Source organism: Gallus gallus, chromosome 10 (assembly GCF_016699485.2).
Source record: "Gallus gallus isolate bGalGal1 chromosome 10, bGalGal1.mat.broiler.GRCg7b, whole genome shotgun sequence".
In the NCBI taxonomy this organism is placed as follows: domain Eukaryota; kingdom Metazoa; phylum Chordata; class Aves; order Galliformes; family Phasianidae; genus Gallus; species Gallus gallus.
Window position 1 is genome coordinate 5,267,219 of NC_052541.1, and position 16,393 is coordinate 5,283,611.

At 56.4% G+C, this 16,393-nt stretch overlaps 1 protein-coding gene and 1 long non-coding RNA gene across 3 annotated transcripts in view; one reads left to right on the forward strand and one right to left on the reverse strand.

Annotated features, from left to right (window-relative positions):
• Positions 1–16,393, forward strand: part of LOC121111665 — a 239,867-nt gene that overhangs the window by 140,514 nt on the left and 82,960 nt on the right. The gene's annotated exons all lie outside the window — the stretch shown is intronic.
• FOXB1 (forkhead box B1) lies at positions 1,191–2,853 on the reverse strand. Its single transcript, XM_004943754.5, has 2 exons — positions 2,539–2,853; positions 1,191–2,198 (listed from the first exon to the last, which is right to left on the reverse strand). The coding sequence occupies exon 2, from the start codon at positions 2,172–2,174 to the stop codon at positions 1,212–1,214; it is 963 nt and encodes a 320-aa protein (XP_004943811.1). The 5' UTR covers positions 2,175–2,198; positions 2,539–2,853; the 3' UTR covers positions 1,191–1,211.

Genomic DNA, 16,393 nt, shown 5'->3' on the forward strand with positions numbered 1-16,393 from the left:
TTTGTTTTAACCTTTGTCTTAAAACACACATGCTGGGAATGAGAACACCAATATTTAAAATGCCATGCTCATTCTGTACAGGAAGAAAAGAGTTAAAAAGAAAATTCTTTACAGTCTCAATAGACACCAATGCTGTTCGTAGAGGTTTGCTTTTTCTTTTTCCTTAACTTAAGCAGTTCACGACAGAACAACAGTTCGGTTTTCAGCAGACTACCTAAAACTAGAAAATATTTCAAACAAAAGTGCGTTTTACACATTTATAACCATTCCTATTCACAACCATGTACAGCTTCCCCAGCCTCTGTCTGCCTGCGCCGTGCCGTACCCGGGGCACCGCTCCGCTGGCGCCGAGCCTGCACAGGGCTGTGCGCTTGGTGGCAGGTTTTGGTCGTTTGTTTGTGAGCCGTGAAATAGCTACAAAATTCAAAAAATAAAGGAGCCCCGAACCTCCATCTGAGTCAGAAGTTATCAGAGGAATCAACTTCGATTTCTCTTCCACCGGAAAAACTACGGTCAACATCCACTTTACAACAGGTACTGCGAGGGGGACCTCGTGTGATGTACAGTACAGATACGAGCCCGCTATTTACAGGGAAACACGCGCTTTGTAAACAGTGCGGGCGCGGGGGCGGAGCGGCTGCCGCCCCGCAGCACCGGGCCCTGCTCCCGCCGCCCCGCTCTCTGCTCCCGGGCCGCCCGCTGCCGCCTCCCGCCCCCGCGGCGCTCCGGCTCTTCTCGGGCGGCTCCGCCGCGGCCCCGCACCCCGCCCGGCGCTGCTCCGAGCCCGCTGCCTGAGCCGCGTACGCGCACCCGCACCGCACGAAGGGAACGAGCGCGTTCCGGGCTTCCAGAATCGGAGCGGTTGCCGCTCGGAAACTGGCGACGTCGCTGCTCTCGTGCGGTGAGGCTGCGGCCGTTTTGTACCGTTTATGGTTTTAAAGGTCGGTCCTAGGTAACACCCTGCCCTTCCCCAGACAAAGGAAAGGAAAGAGGCGAGGCTCGTCCGGTGCCCGGCACGCCGAGAGTATCCGGAGCGCTTCGGGGCACGGCGGGAGGGAGGGCGGGGGGCTCCGCTCCGCTTTACCTCCGAGGAGCGGATAAACAAAGTTAAGGAGCGGCAAGGGCGAGACGGGAAGCGCGGCGGGGCGGCTCACGCCGTGCGCTCGGCCGACCGCGGAGAGCGGGGCGGGGGTTGCGGAGGGACCGCGGGGTCAGTGCACCGCCACCGAGTGCAGCGCGGGCGCCGGGCTCGTCAGAGTCTCGCTGGGGGTGGCCGGGCTGCTCTGGCTGGTGGCCGTCTGCGAGGACGTGGGGCTGAGAGAGGGCGGCGAGTTCGAGAGGATGGTGGGGATGGGCGCGGGCAGCGCGGGGAGGGCCGGCACGGCGGCGGGGGTCGGCTTGATGGGCACGGGGATGGCCGGCAAAGTTTGCCCGCCGTGGCACAGCGGCTTGATGGGCACGCCGTAGGCGCCGTACTCGCCGCCGGCCATGGAGATGGGGGTGGCCGTGTCGATCACGCCGGAGCCGTACACGTGGGGCCAGCCCGTGCCGATGGAGCTGCCCACTGTGGTGAGCTGGTTGGGGAGCGGGTAGGCGGCCGGCACGGGCTGCATGGTGGAGAAGGCGAGCCCGCCGGGCATCTTGTATTCTCGGGCGATTATGTTCTCGATGGCGAAGGGGTGCTTGAAGCTGGACGGCTGCGACACGCCGAGATTGTAGGTGGACATCTGGGGCAGGTGCGTGCCCGTGGCCGCCAGCGCGCTGAGGCGCAGCTTCGCCTGCTGCTGCAGGTACTGCGCCGCGTCGGCCGGCTTGCTGGGCGCCAGGTGCTCCGACTTGAGCACCTTGAAGCGCTTGCGGCGCCGCAGGAAGCTGCCGTTCTCAAACATGTCCCCGCAGCTGGGATGCAGCGCCCAGAAGCTGCCCTTGCCCGGCTGGTCGGGCCGGCGCGGGATCTTGATGAAGCAGTCGTTGAAGGAGAGGTTGTGCCGCAGAGAGTTCTGCCAGCGCTGCGTGTTCTCCCGGTAGTAGGGGAAACGGTCCATGATGAACTTGTAGATTTCGCTCAGGGGCAGCATCTTCTCGGGAGAGCTCTGGATCGCCATGGCGGTCAGGGAGATGTAGGAGTAGGGGGGCTTCTGGTCGCTGTAAGTGTTTCTGCCCGGGCGAGGCATCTTCTCGTGGGGACCCGCGGAGATCTGCGGAAGGGCAGCGACAGGGATGGGGGGGAGGGGGGGCGGAGGGATGAGTCCGAGAGGCTGGGGGGAGTGGGCACGGGGACCGCGGCCCTCGGGGCGGTGCGGGCGGGGGGGATCAGCCCAGAGCCGCGCGGCGCCGGCGGGGGCGGGCGGAGACCAGCGCAGCGCCCTACTGCCCGCTCCGGCCTTCCCGCTTCGGCCCCGCGCCCGCCCGGCTTCTGCGGCGGCCGCTGTGCATTCCAGCCTCTGCCGGGGGACGGGACTCCCTCCCGCTCGCTCGCGTCCCCTCCTTTCCCCGCGCCTCCCGACCCCCCGCCCCGGCAGCCCCGAACGTGCCCACCTTAAAGTTGCTGGAAGTTGACAGTCCGCATTCGGGACGCGGCCGGGAGTCGGGGCTGCTCCCCAGCGCGATGCCGCGGCGCCTCTCTCGCCCCCTGCCCGGCCGCTCCGCTCCGCTGTAGTCCCGGCTCGCTTCGGGGAATCCTTTTGCGTAACCCTCCCCGCTCCTCCGCGGGCTGAATCAGCTCCTTTTACACTGGCGGCAGCTGGGTTGCGGCAGCGGCTCGCCCGCTTCTCTGCAGCCGCGGTGAGCTAAGTAGTTGCCTCCATGTCCTTCCTCCAAGCATCTGATAGTTTTATGTGGTGACATGAGCAGAAAAGACCCCTGTAGAGGCGCTTCATTAATGTGCCACTTCTTCGCTATCATATGACAATCGCCTTGGGAGGAGGGGGAGGGCGGCGGGAGGAGGGGGCTGGAGAGAAAGGCATAATCTGGTTTCATTTACACCTATTTACATGGACACCTTGGGCCAATGGGAATCATTTCCATTTGAAGACGAGGCGAGGGGTGAAAAGGCTCCGCCAGCGGAATTGCGGTGTGATGGTCCCCAGTAGCGGGGGGGCGGGGGGGGGGGGAGGTACGCGCCAACCTTTCTGTGGACTTTGCAGGAAGCTCAGTCCGCAATTCACACTTACAAATGGAGCTGCTGAGCGGTGCGATGTTTGACATGGAAATCGCTTGGCGGTGGTATTCTGTTTGTTCTGCATTGTTATCTGATTTGTGCTGTTGGCTAACCGAAGGCGAGGCTTTCTGTCCGGAACGAGGGACTTTCCCTCGCCGAGCCCAGGCGGGCTCTGCCCCGTTCCGGGGGCTTCGTGCGGGGCAGAGGACGCGGGAGGCGGGGGGGAGGTGCCTCCCCCAGCCGGCCCACCCGCTCCCAGTTCACGAACCTGTTGGTGCTCGGCCCGAAGCCGCGCACGGGGCTGCGGGGCGCAGCCGGGCAGGTCGTTCTCTTCCCGGGAGCTCCGCGCCTCGGCGCCGTGCGGGCACCCCGGGCAGCCCCCGGGCAGCGCGGTGCGGGATGGTGCGGGGCGCTGCGTGCCGTCGGCCCGCGGCGGGCGCGAGGGGGCTGCGAGTCCCGGGATGGAGATGCTTTGCGGTGAATGCACATCCACTCCATTACCAGCGTTTTCGGAGTAGGTCAATAAATCACCAAAACGTAACTTAAACACGATGAATTTAGGAGATTAAACAATTTCATTAATATTGAAATGGCCGCTGAGGCTGAGCGCAGCCGCTTGAAATGCAAGCGCACGTTTTTCAATATTAACAGAAGTACTTGAAGAAAAGAATAATGTCACCTTCTTAATTCAGCAAAAATAACGGGGGGAGGGGGTGGAAAGAAGGGCAGGGGAGGTGTGAGCGCCCGCCCGCAGCGCCTCGCCCTGCAGCGGGGCCGGGCCGGGCCGGGGGCTGCGGACGGGCCCCGTCGTCCCAACTCGCCACCCTCGAGCCCGGCTGATCCCTAGCTCGCGGTGCAGGACGTCGTGTAGGGAGTAATGGGCAACTAATCGCGTTTTTAAGAAGGCGAGAAGCCGAGCATAGAGGGGCACCTCCCGCACTGCCCCGCACAGAGAGCTTGGGGCTGCCCCGCCGCGGGGTGCGGCGGGGGGGGAGGGAGGGGAGGGGGGAAGGGAAGGGGGGAGGTAGCGCTATGCGGCCGGGGCAGATTCCTCCCGGCGTGCCCCAGGCACGGGGCAGGAGGCCGCTGCCATAGAACGGAGAGTCCCAAATCCGCGGCTCCGCCGGGCCCCGCCGCCCTCAGCCCCGCACTCCCACATCCCGGGCCGGGCTGGTCTTTCAGCCCCAGATCGCTTCCGAGGTGTCAAACAGAGAGCCCAGAAGTAGCACGAGAGTAAATAAAATTCACAGGCTGACAGATTCTTTTCTTCTTGTTGTTGTCGGTACCTTTTATTTTCGAAGGAGGGAGAAAAAAAAACCGCTGGCGCAAATGGGAGCCCACAAGCTGTAAAGTTAAAGAAAAGTCGACTTCCGTTGTCATTTGCTGCTCCGAGTGCAAATGAGGTATGGCCGGCAGCGGCACGACCGCTTTCCCAATGCGAAGGAATGTGTGCAATGGATGTGGGCGCGGAGGGTCGGCGCGCAGAGCCGCTAACCGCCACCCGGAGCGCAACAAATGTCGGAGTCGGGCAGTGCGGGACTTCAGTGGAACTCGGAGCGTTCGTCTTTGCTTTGAAAACGAGCGATAGGGAGGAGGGGAAGGGGCAAGTGTGGGTGCGAGGAAAGCGAAGCCAGGTCGGTTGTGCGGAAAACCAAAACAAATCGACGTATTTCTGTAGCCTAATCAGACCGGCAGCGCAGGGGAAGTGTTGGGAAAACCATATAAAATACGCATAAGTCAATTACATCGGCGAGCAAACCCAGCAGAAGGGTATTTCGTGCAGCAGCCGCTCAGCCCCGCACGGAGCCCACGCGGACACCTTTCCGCACGGAGGGCTCGCGGCAGCCCCTTTCCCACAAGCGGGACCACACACGGTTACCGATTTGGTAATAATTTATGCTAATTTTCCTCCATAAATCCACAATTCGCTTCAGTGGCAAGCGGGGCTGTTGGGAGAGGAAAAGGGGACAGCGAAGTGACAAATACAATATTGGTTTTGAATCCTGTGGCTGCGGGCAGGTGCGGTGCTCGGCGGAGGGGAGGGGTGGGAGCGGGGCTGGGGGGAGCCGAGAACTTTTCCGAGGATAAAAAAAGAAGAAAAAAAATGCACTCCGTGTGAGAGAATGGCTCACACAACCTTGTTAATATTTACAAACCGGTCGGGAGAAAGAGAGGGGAGGGGGAAGCACCAGCTTCTTAGGGTTTCCTAGGCTGCGGAACACAATGCCAGGCTCCGAGCAAGCTTTCCTCGTTTTGGGAAGTCAACTGCAGAACTGCGGGCAGAGGCTGCGCTTCGGCTAAGCCTCGACGGCTTTTCTGTGGGCTATTTATATATACATATATATATATATATTTAATGGTTTTGCTCCGTGCCGCCCGGGGGGCCGGGAGGGAGCGGAACGAAGGGCGCGGGGCTGTGCCGCTACTCCGCCCGCTTCAGCTCCCGGGGAGGCGGCCCGGAGCGCTGCGGCCGCGCTGGGAACTGCGGCCGAGTGAGCGCGGCGGGGCTTTGTCCCCCCGCACATTCTTTACCAAATCTGCCACTTTGGCGTGAAACTACTTAGCGCCCTTTCAAAAGGATTTTGTTCCTTTCGCATTCAGCGCTAAACAAACTCCCCCCGCCTGTCAGCGCTGAGCCGAGAGCGGCTCCCCGAACCCACGTCCGAGCCGCCACGTATCCGCGCTCGGGATCAGCTTTGTGCGAAGGGGCGGGCGCGGGGCTCGGCGCTCCCGGTGCGGAGTCGGCGCCGCGCTCCCCGGCCCGGCCCGGTCCGGCCCGGCCCGGCCCCGCGAGCTCCTCGGCTGGGGGCGGGCCGTGCCCGTGTCCCAGAACACCCTCCCTTCTCGGCTTCTGTGCCGGGTGGGATGCCCTGGCACTGCTTGGCCTCCTCCTCCCAGGATCTACCGCTACCCGACACCGAGGGAGGCGGCCACGGGAGTCCGAGCTCCCCGACCCGGGAGCCGTCCGCTTGCCAGTGGGCCCGGGGAAGCCAACGCGGAGTTTTCCTTAACTCTAAAGCCCCGATGGCTGCGTCAGGCCCCGCGCAGGGGGCGGTCCCGCTCCCGGCCGCGGCTTCCCTAACCCGGGCGCAACCCGCTCGTCCCGCGCTCGAGGCCTGACCCGGAGCAACCGGTCCCCGGCCGGAGATGCTTTCCCGCAGGGCTCCGCTCCCCGAGACCCGCCGGGACTTTCCTGGCATAGCTCTGAGGAATGCCACGGTCACAGAGGGCAGACAGAGCGGGTGCCTGAGCTCCCCTGTGCCACCCCTTTTGTGGCCGGGTATACTGCCCCCTGCCCGGGCTCTGCTGGAGTGCCTGTCCCTCTTGTCTCCCCCCGGGCCACCGCCTGTGCGTCGAGGTCTCTCCAAGCACCTCTTTCCCCCCCAGCATTTGCCAAGCACTGAATTTTACCGTGGGTCCCAACTTGCATCTCCCCTTTATCGCCCTGGGAGCCTGGCCTTTTTTTTCCCTTTCCCTTCCCCCTGGAGAATGTCCACGTTTGCGTTGTGATGGTTTATTTATTTGTGTATTTGGAGAAGTACCAGAGGAGGCCTCGCAAACTCCTTTTTTTTTTTTCTTTTTTTTTTTCCCCCATCTTCTCTTTTAGATAAATGTCGCATTTTAAGCTGCCCTCTCTTCTCTTTTTCACATTGTAGGAAATATTGAAAATGCCACCTTAGTATTGAAGGGATTAACTTGCTTTTCTCCCAGCCCCTAACTCTGGTGTAAAGGGAGCAGTAGATCAACTGTATAATGTGTGCACTGTTTGGTCATTTGTACAAGCAGAACAAAGGTTGAGCTAAGCCAAATTGCATTGCACTTGTGAACCGAGTCCCAATTTGAAGTATCTTTTACAGCAGGGGGAATGAGAACAATTTCGTGTATGTCTAAAAGGGAATAACAAAGCCACTTTCTAGAGCATCTCAAAGTGAAGTAGTGAGGCGTGACATTCCCAGGGTGAGGAGGGACAAAGGCAGGGTCAGGGGGATGAAAAAGGGAATCAAACAGCCACTTTCACATGTCTGCCCTCAACTGCTGCACCTCTCCATAATAGGAAACAACTGTTGTAAAAAGGGGGATTGCTCCCATTCATTCAAAATAGCAAATGATAGCTAAACAACATTGTCAAAACTGAATCAACTTCTGTGCAGTACCACCCAGAAAAAGGTATTGTGTTTTGGTTAATAGCTGGGTGGAGCAAACTCGATTTTCCTTTCTTTTTCCTTCTTTCTTTTTTTTTTTTTTTCTTTCTTTTTTTTTTTTTTAATTGATGTGCTCTTCTTTCCAAATCGGTCTGTTTCATAAACTTAATTTAAATCATCAGACTGCCTCTCGCTTACACTTTCTCCCACCGTCTGCTCCTGTGCTGCCGTCCCTTACACAACCGGGAGGGGAGGATAAAGCCGGGGCTGAGCTCTTGCTGTCGCTGCGGGCGGTGAATGTGGTCCCGGGGCTGCGTGCCGAGCAGTGCCGTGCCGTGCGGACCCAGATAGCGCCGTACCGGGCCGGGCAGTGCCGTACCGTGCCGTGCTGGGCCTCCGGCACAGCCACCTGCGAGCGCCTCCGATATGACTCGACCAAACAGTGTGAGATGACAACTGACAGTGACTTTAATACCGCACAGCCACAAGAATGAACTGTGTGCACGTTACAACTACAGTGCCCTCTCCCCCTGTTACCGAAGGTAGTAACCATTTGCGGAGCTCAGACCCGCTCAAACTTTCAGAGCAACGTTCTCCGGCGTGGTGCGAAGCCTCCGACGAACGGGATTTACCGGGTGAGGGCCACAACGGCGGCGGGGCGCGGCTGCAAGCGCGTCCGTATAGGGCACGGGAAGGCCGCCCCGGGCTGGGGGTGGTGCTCGCTGCCCGGCCTCCCGCCGCGCCCCCCCCTCGCCCTTCCCTCTCTCCCTGCCTTCCTCTGTCCCCGCGCCGCCCGCTCGACCGCCACCCACGGAGCCGCCCCGCGAGGGCACAGCACCTCCCGTGCGGCCGCTCCCTCCCACGCGGCCCGGCCGGGCGGGGACGAAGGGGCGGGGGCGGCAGCGCCTTTCTCGGCCGGAGCGCGTTCCCAGACTGGCGTGAGGACTGCCTGAGGGCTGCGACCGCACCGCCGCACGCTCGGGAAGGGCAGGGTAGAGCAAGGCAGGGAAGAGACCAGCCGGGGCGGGGCAGAGCCGGCCCTGCAGCGAGGCCGGGCACCGGCCGCGGTTGCTGAGGCCGTGGAGCTCCCCGCGCTCTTCCCTCCCTCCGCCCGCCTCATTTCCCCGGTGCCACCGCCACGAGGCGAGAGCAGCTCGCGTCTTCCCGTCAGCCTCAGCTCCGCAGCAAAAAAACACATTAACCCGCTTTAATATTTTATTCCTGGGAGAGGTTCTTTGGATCTAAGTTTAGGGAAGCTTTACCCGCAGCGATTTCTTCGCTCCTGTTTTTCACTCTGTCTTTATTACCGAACGATACTCCAGCCGTACGGCGTTTAATCAGCTGAAGGGGAAAGAACTTAGCGGTCTCATTTTCTTTTGGCCAGCGGAGATGGGAACAACAGGCACTGCCCTTCGGGCCCGGACGCGGCCGCGCTGCAGCCGAGAGGCAGCGCCCTCAGAGCCGCGCCGGCCCCGGCTGCTGCCCGTCCCCCCCCCGCCCCCGCCGCGCTGCGGGGCGGCCGCTGTCCCGGGAGCGGGGAGCCGCCGGGCCGGGCGGGACGGTGCGGGCTGCGGCGCTGCGCGCGTATCTCGCATTATCCTCCCGCTGTCTGCAGGCAATGTAGATTTTCTAAAGATCTAATGAATAAACAACCAGCAAGCGCTGGCGGTGTAATTTACATTGTTAATGCCTACATGTGTATAATAAATATGCATTTGTATGTCTTCAAATAAACTCTTTTTAGTTTCTAACCTGTGGTGATTTTTGTTTAACAGCCGTCTTTTGCTACAGACCGATTTTCCTTTTCCCTTGCTGAGCGGTAGCGCGGGAGGAGGCCAAGCGCCCCGCTGCCCACCGGAGGTTGCGGGACCCCTCAGCCCCGCCCCTCGGCCGTCCCGGGCCCAGCGGGTGCAGCCGCGGTGCGAGGCCGAAGGCCGCGGTCCGGCAGAGACGACCGCTCCGCGCTGGGTGCAGCTGGGCACGCTTTGAGCCGCCGAGCTCCGTGTCCGACGTCAGCTCGCCGCGTTGGTGTGGAGGTGCAGAGAACAGCGCGTTCGGAGCGCGAGCTTCAAAGGCAGCGGATTCCCCTCGAGGAAAAGTTTACAAACGTGGCTGCTCCTCCCCCGCCCCCCCCCCCCCCCCCCACCGCTCTTCCGCACGCCTCCGCAGAGCAGCACCCCCTCCTCCTCGCCGCCTCTCCTCGCCCCGAACGGCTCCGGACCCTGCGGCGGTGCGGGGGGGCTCTGCGGGCTGCACGGGGCCGCGGCTCTGCCGCCCGTTTGTGCCACGATCCGGGTGCCACCTCCTCGGGCCGCGCGGTGGCAAATGCCTCATCGGCAGCGGGCTGGAGCCGGCATACATTATTTTAATTAAGTCTATGGCGATTTACTTTCCTCTGAGATCCATTCCGCGCCGCAATTAGGAACGTCGCGGTGCCGGCGCATATGAATATTCAGGAGGGTGTCAATTAATTAGCAGACAGAGGAATCTCATTATGGTGCTCAAAACCCTTTTAGTGCTCAGCAGAATTAAGGGGGCATTTGCCAATGTGCCGGATTAGTGAATATTTTACTGCGCGCTCATTTAACTTCATTATCATAGCATTTACGCCGCTCTCTGGTTTTATTAATTAAATCGCTCATTAATTTATCCGGAAGAGGGACACGCGTTGCCCGACGCCCGCCCGCGTGGGGCTGCGGCCGTCACCGCCGCGTTTCCACCGCGCTCGGAGCTGCGGGGCCGGGCGTGAGCGCGCGTCGGCTTTGCAGGACGGGTTGTACCGAGAGCAGCGATTTGAGAAAGCCGTCCGTGCGATTTTCTGCTTCGCAAAAGCGAACAAACGTTCCCTCGGAAGCGCCTGCTGCCAAATATTAATGGCACTGAACCCCCCCGCCTGACGGGCCGCAGCCCGCCCAGCGCTGCCCGGGCCGGGAGAGGCCGCGCGCGCAGCGGGAGCGGAACGGGGCCGGGGCTACGGCCGTGTAGCGTTAATTGGCTGCGTTTCGTGACATCTAAATAAGTACCTGGGAAACGAGAACACCTTCTGGGCATTGGGAACCATATGCTAGAATTAGAGCTAATTGACTAATTACATAAATTAGGCGTTAATTTTGCAACACATCAAGTATAAAAGATATCTCAATTAATTGCACGTGGCGGCGGGGGTTAAAGGCGAGAGCGTGGGGCAACGCTTCAGTTCAGGATGTTGCTCCTGTCTGGGCAGCTCGAGCCCCGCCGGCCGGAACGCGCAGCTGCTCGCGCCCGGGGCACGGCTCCGGGGTGCGCTCCCTCAGCTTCGAGCCCTGCCCGCTGCGTCCGAGAGACGGCGTGGGCTTCACGCTGTGCCAATGCATGGAAGCTCCGGTGAGCTGCGGGGGTGGGGCCGGGTGCCGGGCGGGCTTTGCCGCTGCGACGTGAGGACGTGGTGGTTGCGTTAAGGTACGGGAAGGATTTTGAGCCAGTGGGAGTAATTATGCCTTAAAAGCTTCAATCGGGAAGAGTCACGCCGGAAAGGGAGCTCCGGGGGTCAGGAGAGCTCAGGCCCTAGAACAAAGGGTGGATGGGTTTATATGGTGTGTTGAAAGCGTGTAGGTAGGGACGTGTCGGTGATTGGCACTCACGCTGCAGAGCGGGTGTAACGGGCGCGAGCCCTCTTGCGCCCTCGGCACGGGACGGGGAGCTCCCACCGGCCCCGGTCGCTGCCCCCTCCTGCCCTCCTCATGGCTCGGCGCTCCGTTGGCACCCCCCCTCCCCCCCAAACCCCCCTCGGGAAACGCACGCTCCGCACCCAGCGGTCGGTGGCACCAGGAGCAGCGCAGTCTGACGGCCGGGAAACAGCTGAAAACCTGCCGCGTGCCTGCGTTTTTATGGAGACAAAATGTGCGTTTTGATGTAGCGGTGCCGTGGCGTTGCCAGATGCTGAAGGTACTTGAGGGAGATGTTGACAAGTGGATAATTGTCAGCAGAACTAAAACAGACACTTTGTTTACAGTTGAGCATGATTAATTGAGAGTAAATAAAACTCCGCTCTGTTCAGAAACTCTCAGCAGTGCAGGTTGTAAGCCAGCAGCACGCCCGGACGGGGGGACCCGAGCCCTGCTGTGCTGCCACGGAAGGGCCCTGTGCAGAGGCAGCGACTGAGCTCGGGAGGGGCTGTGCAGGGTGGGGGTCCCACCCCAAGGTTCTGAGCTGCATGGCCTCCTGCTTGCTTATTCTCTCTCTCTTTTTTTTTTTTTTTTTTTGCTTGCACTCTGGGTCACTGGGGTGGATTACCAAGTGTCACTGGTTACAGATTAATTCTGAAAAGTAAAGTTGTGTCCTGAGTGCTGGAAGCAATCAAGGTGTTGCCAAATGGGGGGGGGGGAGGGGAGTAGTGATCCAAGATACTCTGTCAGCAACTCAAATACAGAGCAGCTCAGTCATTTTCCTTCCCACATTGCAACTTACTGTTGCTAAGGAGTATACTGTACCTTGTAGCAGCAGTGAGCAGCTTAGTGCTGATGGTGGTCAGTAAACCAGAGTGTTGCTGCAGTGCTTTTTTCTTGCTTTTTTCTTTTTTTTTTGTGATCCAAAGAATGCTTCTATTTGACTTCTGAAACAGTGTATATTTACCCAGAGTTGTACAGAAGGTGGCATAGTTCATATCCGAGTGATACTTCAGCTGCTCAGACCAGACAGATGCTACAGCTTAACTGGAGGGTGGGAGGAAATAGCACTTTACCGATGCAGAGTTGCCCAAATGTGTTGTTTGTGCATGTATTTCCACAAAATATGATTCCTCCTCTTTGGTGTACTTTGATTTACTCTGCAGCCGCTTCCTTTCATGGATGGGAGCCCTACTAAGAATGGTAGCTGCCTGCTTGGCCTCCTGGTGTGTAGCACGCTTCTCAGCAAGGCCGTGAGCCTGTTTGTCTGTGCTCAGAGCTGAAGCAGAAAGTCTGTCCTTGGGTGATGCAGTTGTTTAAGAATGGCACATCATGTGTGTACCTGTGGCCAGTGAGCGTTCGGATGATTCACAGTGGATTGCAGCTGCCAAGAGCCTGTAAGGGAGACGTGCAGTTCTATCACGGCTGAGTGAGAGATCAGTTCCCTTATCAGTGACTTGTGTATTTCTGATTGAGACAAGATACTGCAGCATACAAGGATTATTATTATTTTGTACTAACTCTAATCTGTTATCAGTGACTTTGAGGGAAAAGAGTCTGCTGACAGCAGTCCATGAGAAAACCCATATGAGAAAAGCTGTGGGTCTGCAACTGAAAGCTAATAAAGATGTAGCACCTGGTGGCTGTGTTACAAGGCATCTTTGGAGAGTGGTTGGGCACTACTCATGTATTACTGCCCTATCTGCTTTGTAAGAGGGAAAGATGGACAGGAATTTCTAAGTTATATGCTGATGTACATTTATCTATCTTTTCAACATGCAAGTCATGCTATTACTTTGCACTCAGAGGACCACTGATGCCATCAGTCTTCCATCCAAGACTATCAGTGGCACTGAGGGCTCTGCGGTTATGTGCAGTGATTCTGAGGTGGTGACTGCTGCAGGCGTGTGCAGGGAGGGGTAACACACAGCACGCCCAGGGGAGCAGGCGTGTCCTGGCTGCAGTGGAGCTCCATCACCCATACACAATGGTTCTGATGCTCCCCACCTTGCTCCAGCTATTCTCTGGCTGCTGGGTTCAAGCAGGATCCTGGATCTCAGAGTCATGTCCCATGATATTTACTCTAATTGGTCAATAGCTTGTCAATAGGAATGTTAATTAGCTTGCTGTTGGATAGTTTATGCTATCACTGACATTAGGACTGTTTCTTTTTGCTTTGTAGCTTTCTATATCCTTAGCATTCCTTCAGTTCCCTCCAAAACCTTTCCCCTTCACTTTGCTGGGTCTGCTCCTCATCTGGAATGTGTCTCCTTCTCTGGAGCATATGCTTGTCTAAGCTGCAGCAGTTGTTGCTTGTCTGTGCAGCTTAGAAGTGCCCCAGGACACTCCCCAAACCTGCATCACTTCAAAGCAGATGCTGCAGGCTCATCGAAGCCAGAAAACAGGTGCTTGGGGTCCTCTAGGCCCCGAAGGCGGCTGCTGGCATGGATGTAAGAGGAAAAGCTTCTTTCAAGGAGCAGCTTTGGAGTTTCCTTCTGCAGGGGAGCACTGGGCACTTCAGGGACAAGGCAGCAAGCCAGGAGCCTCTGTGCAGGTTGTGAAGATCTCCCCAGAAGCTAGAGCAGCTGTGTGGGGAACTCCTGGGTGAGTCACAGCACCAAGGAAGGAAAAAAATATCCCCTGACAGAGATGAGAGCATCGTGTGTTCTGCTGCTGATAATCTTTCCAACCCCCAAGCTCAGGCTGTCTTATGCTACCCTTAAATCCACCATGGTACTTGTTTAGATGGTGGTGGGTGTCAGCTCTCTGAACAGATGGTTATATTTATCTGCAAGGCAAAGGGAAAAAAGTGTTTTCCATGCTTTTGTCACCTTTGCAGATGGGAAAGACTTCTGAGATAAAATGTCTTGCCTGTACCCATGAGCCTAATTTACCTAGCACTTCAGTGAATAAGATCTCTGTGCAAATGAAGATTTATCACCTAAACGAATGCCCCAAGGCAGAAGGTTCTACTGTTGACATCGGTGGAACTGGTATATTCTATAAATGGTAATGGTCTATGTCACTCACTGATGAATTGTATGGGACCTCTGCGTGGGTTTCTGTTCAGATTTGTATGACCCAGGGACGATAGCTGTGCTCCTCAGACCTACAGCAATGCCCATCAAAATTACCGTAAGTTTTCTCTGTAATCTCAAGTGGCAAATCTCAAGAAGTACAAATTATCCTGTGATATACTGCAGGAATGCCAAAAAGGTCCTAGTGAAATCTGGGTTTCACTGAATAAGGGCAAGAGATCATATGTTATCTTCTACTTCACACGGCACTAGTCAGTGGCTGTGACTTGGCTGTTGTGTTGAGTTGATAAGATAGCTTGAGCTGGGTGCTGCAGTCCAACTGGCCTGGGGAGCTGTGTCTGGCTTTCTTGCTGCCTTGCCAATATAAAGCTCTGAGATCTAAGGTTGTAAGTGGAAGGCAGATGCAGGATATCCTTTTCTCACTGTGGGATGTTGATAGTGGCTCCTGAGGGCAGTCCCTCTCTGGACATAGACCCCCAGGCAACCAGTCACCTGCTGCCTGGTTGTCTTGAAAGACCTTGAGGTGGAGTCAAGATGGAAAGAATGAGCCAGACTCGTCGACTGCAAACGCGTTCACCTTCACAAGTGGGGACACCTGCTGACATCCATCTGCTGGAACTGCAGTGAGCTGGTCAAGTACATTTTTACGTATAGACTATGAGTGCTATATGCATAGTCTACTTTATATGCATATGCTCTCCAATTAAATAGATGCCCCGGGTATTAAAGTTGGTTTTAGTGGTATTTGTCTTATGTGTTCTTTGTGTGGGAAGAGACTGTCTTTAGGAAATTCTTTCCACCAAAACAGAATGGCCAGCCTTTTTACGAAGCATTTGTACATGGAAAATCCCAAGAGAAAACAGTTCTCCTTCTGCGCTCCGTGTGTGTCAAGTTTGTAGGTATTTGCAAAGTAGAGCTTTGTTTAACTTAGTTGTCATTAATGGCCAGAGATGTCGTGGCACTAGTACTCTACAAGTCAGCTATACATAAAACACTGTAGCAGGGTTATTAGGAAGTACTAAATGTTGGAGGATATATGTGGTACAGGAAGAAGCACAGAATTGCTGTGTACTTAGCGTGTATAATGCAGCTTGCTCAATTTGTTCCTGGCTATTCATAGGAGAGTACATTTTCTCTTTTTAATTGCACAGGATGACAAGACCTTTTAATTAAGGTGGCATCTATAGTATTCATATACTGCAAAACCCACAAATGACTAAAACTTAATGGCGTCATAAAAACTATGGTTAAGGCTTTTACCAACACTGCCATGACAGCAAGGAGTTTTAAATCAGGTCTGTCAGAATTGAGCGTATGCCTACACGGGGAAGGAGCAAAGCTACTGTCTGAGAGCTCTAACCTATGTCTTTCCTACAGAAGTAAGCTGCTGTCATTTTTGTGATTGCAGTAACCAAGCTGGCAAACAGCCCTTCTGTCTCTGCAGCTCTCCCTGCTGTCCCTTGTCAAATTTCTGTGCCTTCTGTGATAACCTGTGCTTCTAATTAAAAGATATTGCTGGGGAGGGAGGGTAAAATGACTCTTCATCTTCCAGAAGTTTGCTGCAGGCTTCAGGGGAACAGGGGCAGGGAGGGGCGGTTTGCTTACAGACAGATGTGCAGATGCAGGCAGTGCTGGGCATCGTAGGAGCAGTCGGGCAGGGAGCTGCAGTTCCTTGCTGCATGGCGGGGACTTGTCTCACCTGGAGTGAACCACTCCACCTGCTTTAGAGATCACCTCATTGCCAGGAGGTCACTGCTGAAGTGTGTCAACAATTTATGAGCGCAGTCCTTTGGCAAGTATGTACATGTAGGGGGATTATTTACAGTGGGGGTGCTCCTTCACCATCGCTGCTTCATAGGATGCTATGCTGCAGTCCCAGGAGCTCCAGGAGGTACACTCAGCTATTGATACAGGATGTCTGTGAATATTCCCAGGTTTTGCCTTGACATACAGGGTTAAAATGCAGGTTATTATGGGTGGCTTTTGTAAGGAGCTCGTGGTTTTCCTTTGTTTGCTTTTGTTTTGTTTTTGTAATATAAAGGAATGTGGATGCTCTTAAAATGCAGGTGTGGTCTTACTTCTGATATGAGCTTTTTTTTCCTCTCCCCCCCTTCACGTTTAGTCAATGGAAAAAACACATTTGTGTATGTTTAACAGTTACTGTGTGTGTGGGGTGGGGGGTGGGGGTGGAGGCAAGGAGGAGTTTGCGGGCCTTCTTTTCCCTGTAGGATTAGGTACTTTCCAGTTTGTTTTTAATCATCGTGTCACAATGCACAGAGTTCCTCAAGCACTCCTTGTTATCAATTAAAAAATAAACCTGACTGCAGATTTCAGCAATTCCTTAGGGATTAGTTCAGAAAGTGACAAGATTTTCACCTTATTGTTAAAAATACCACATTGTTTACCAGA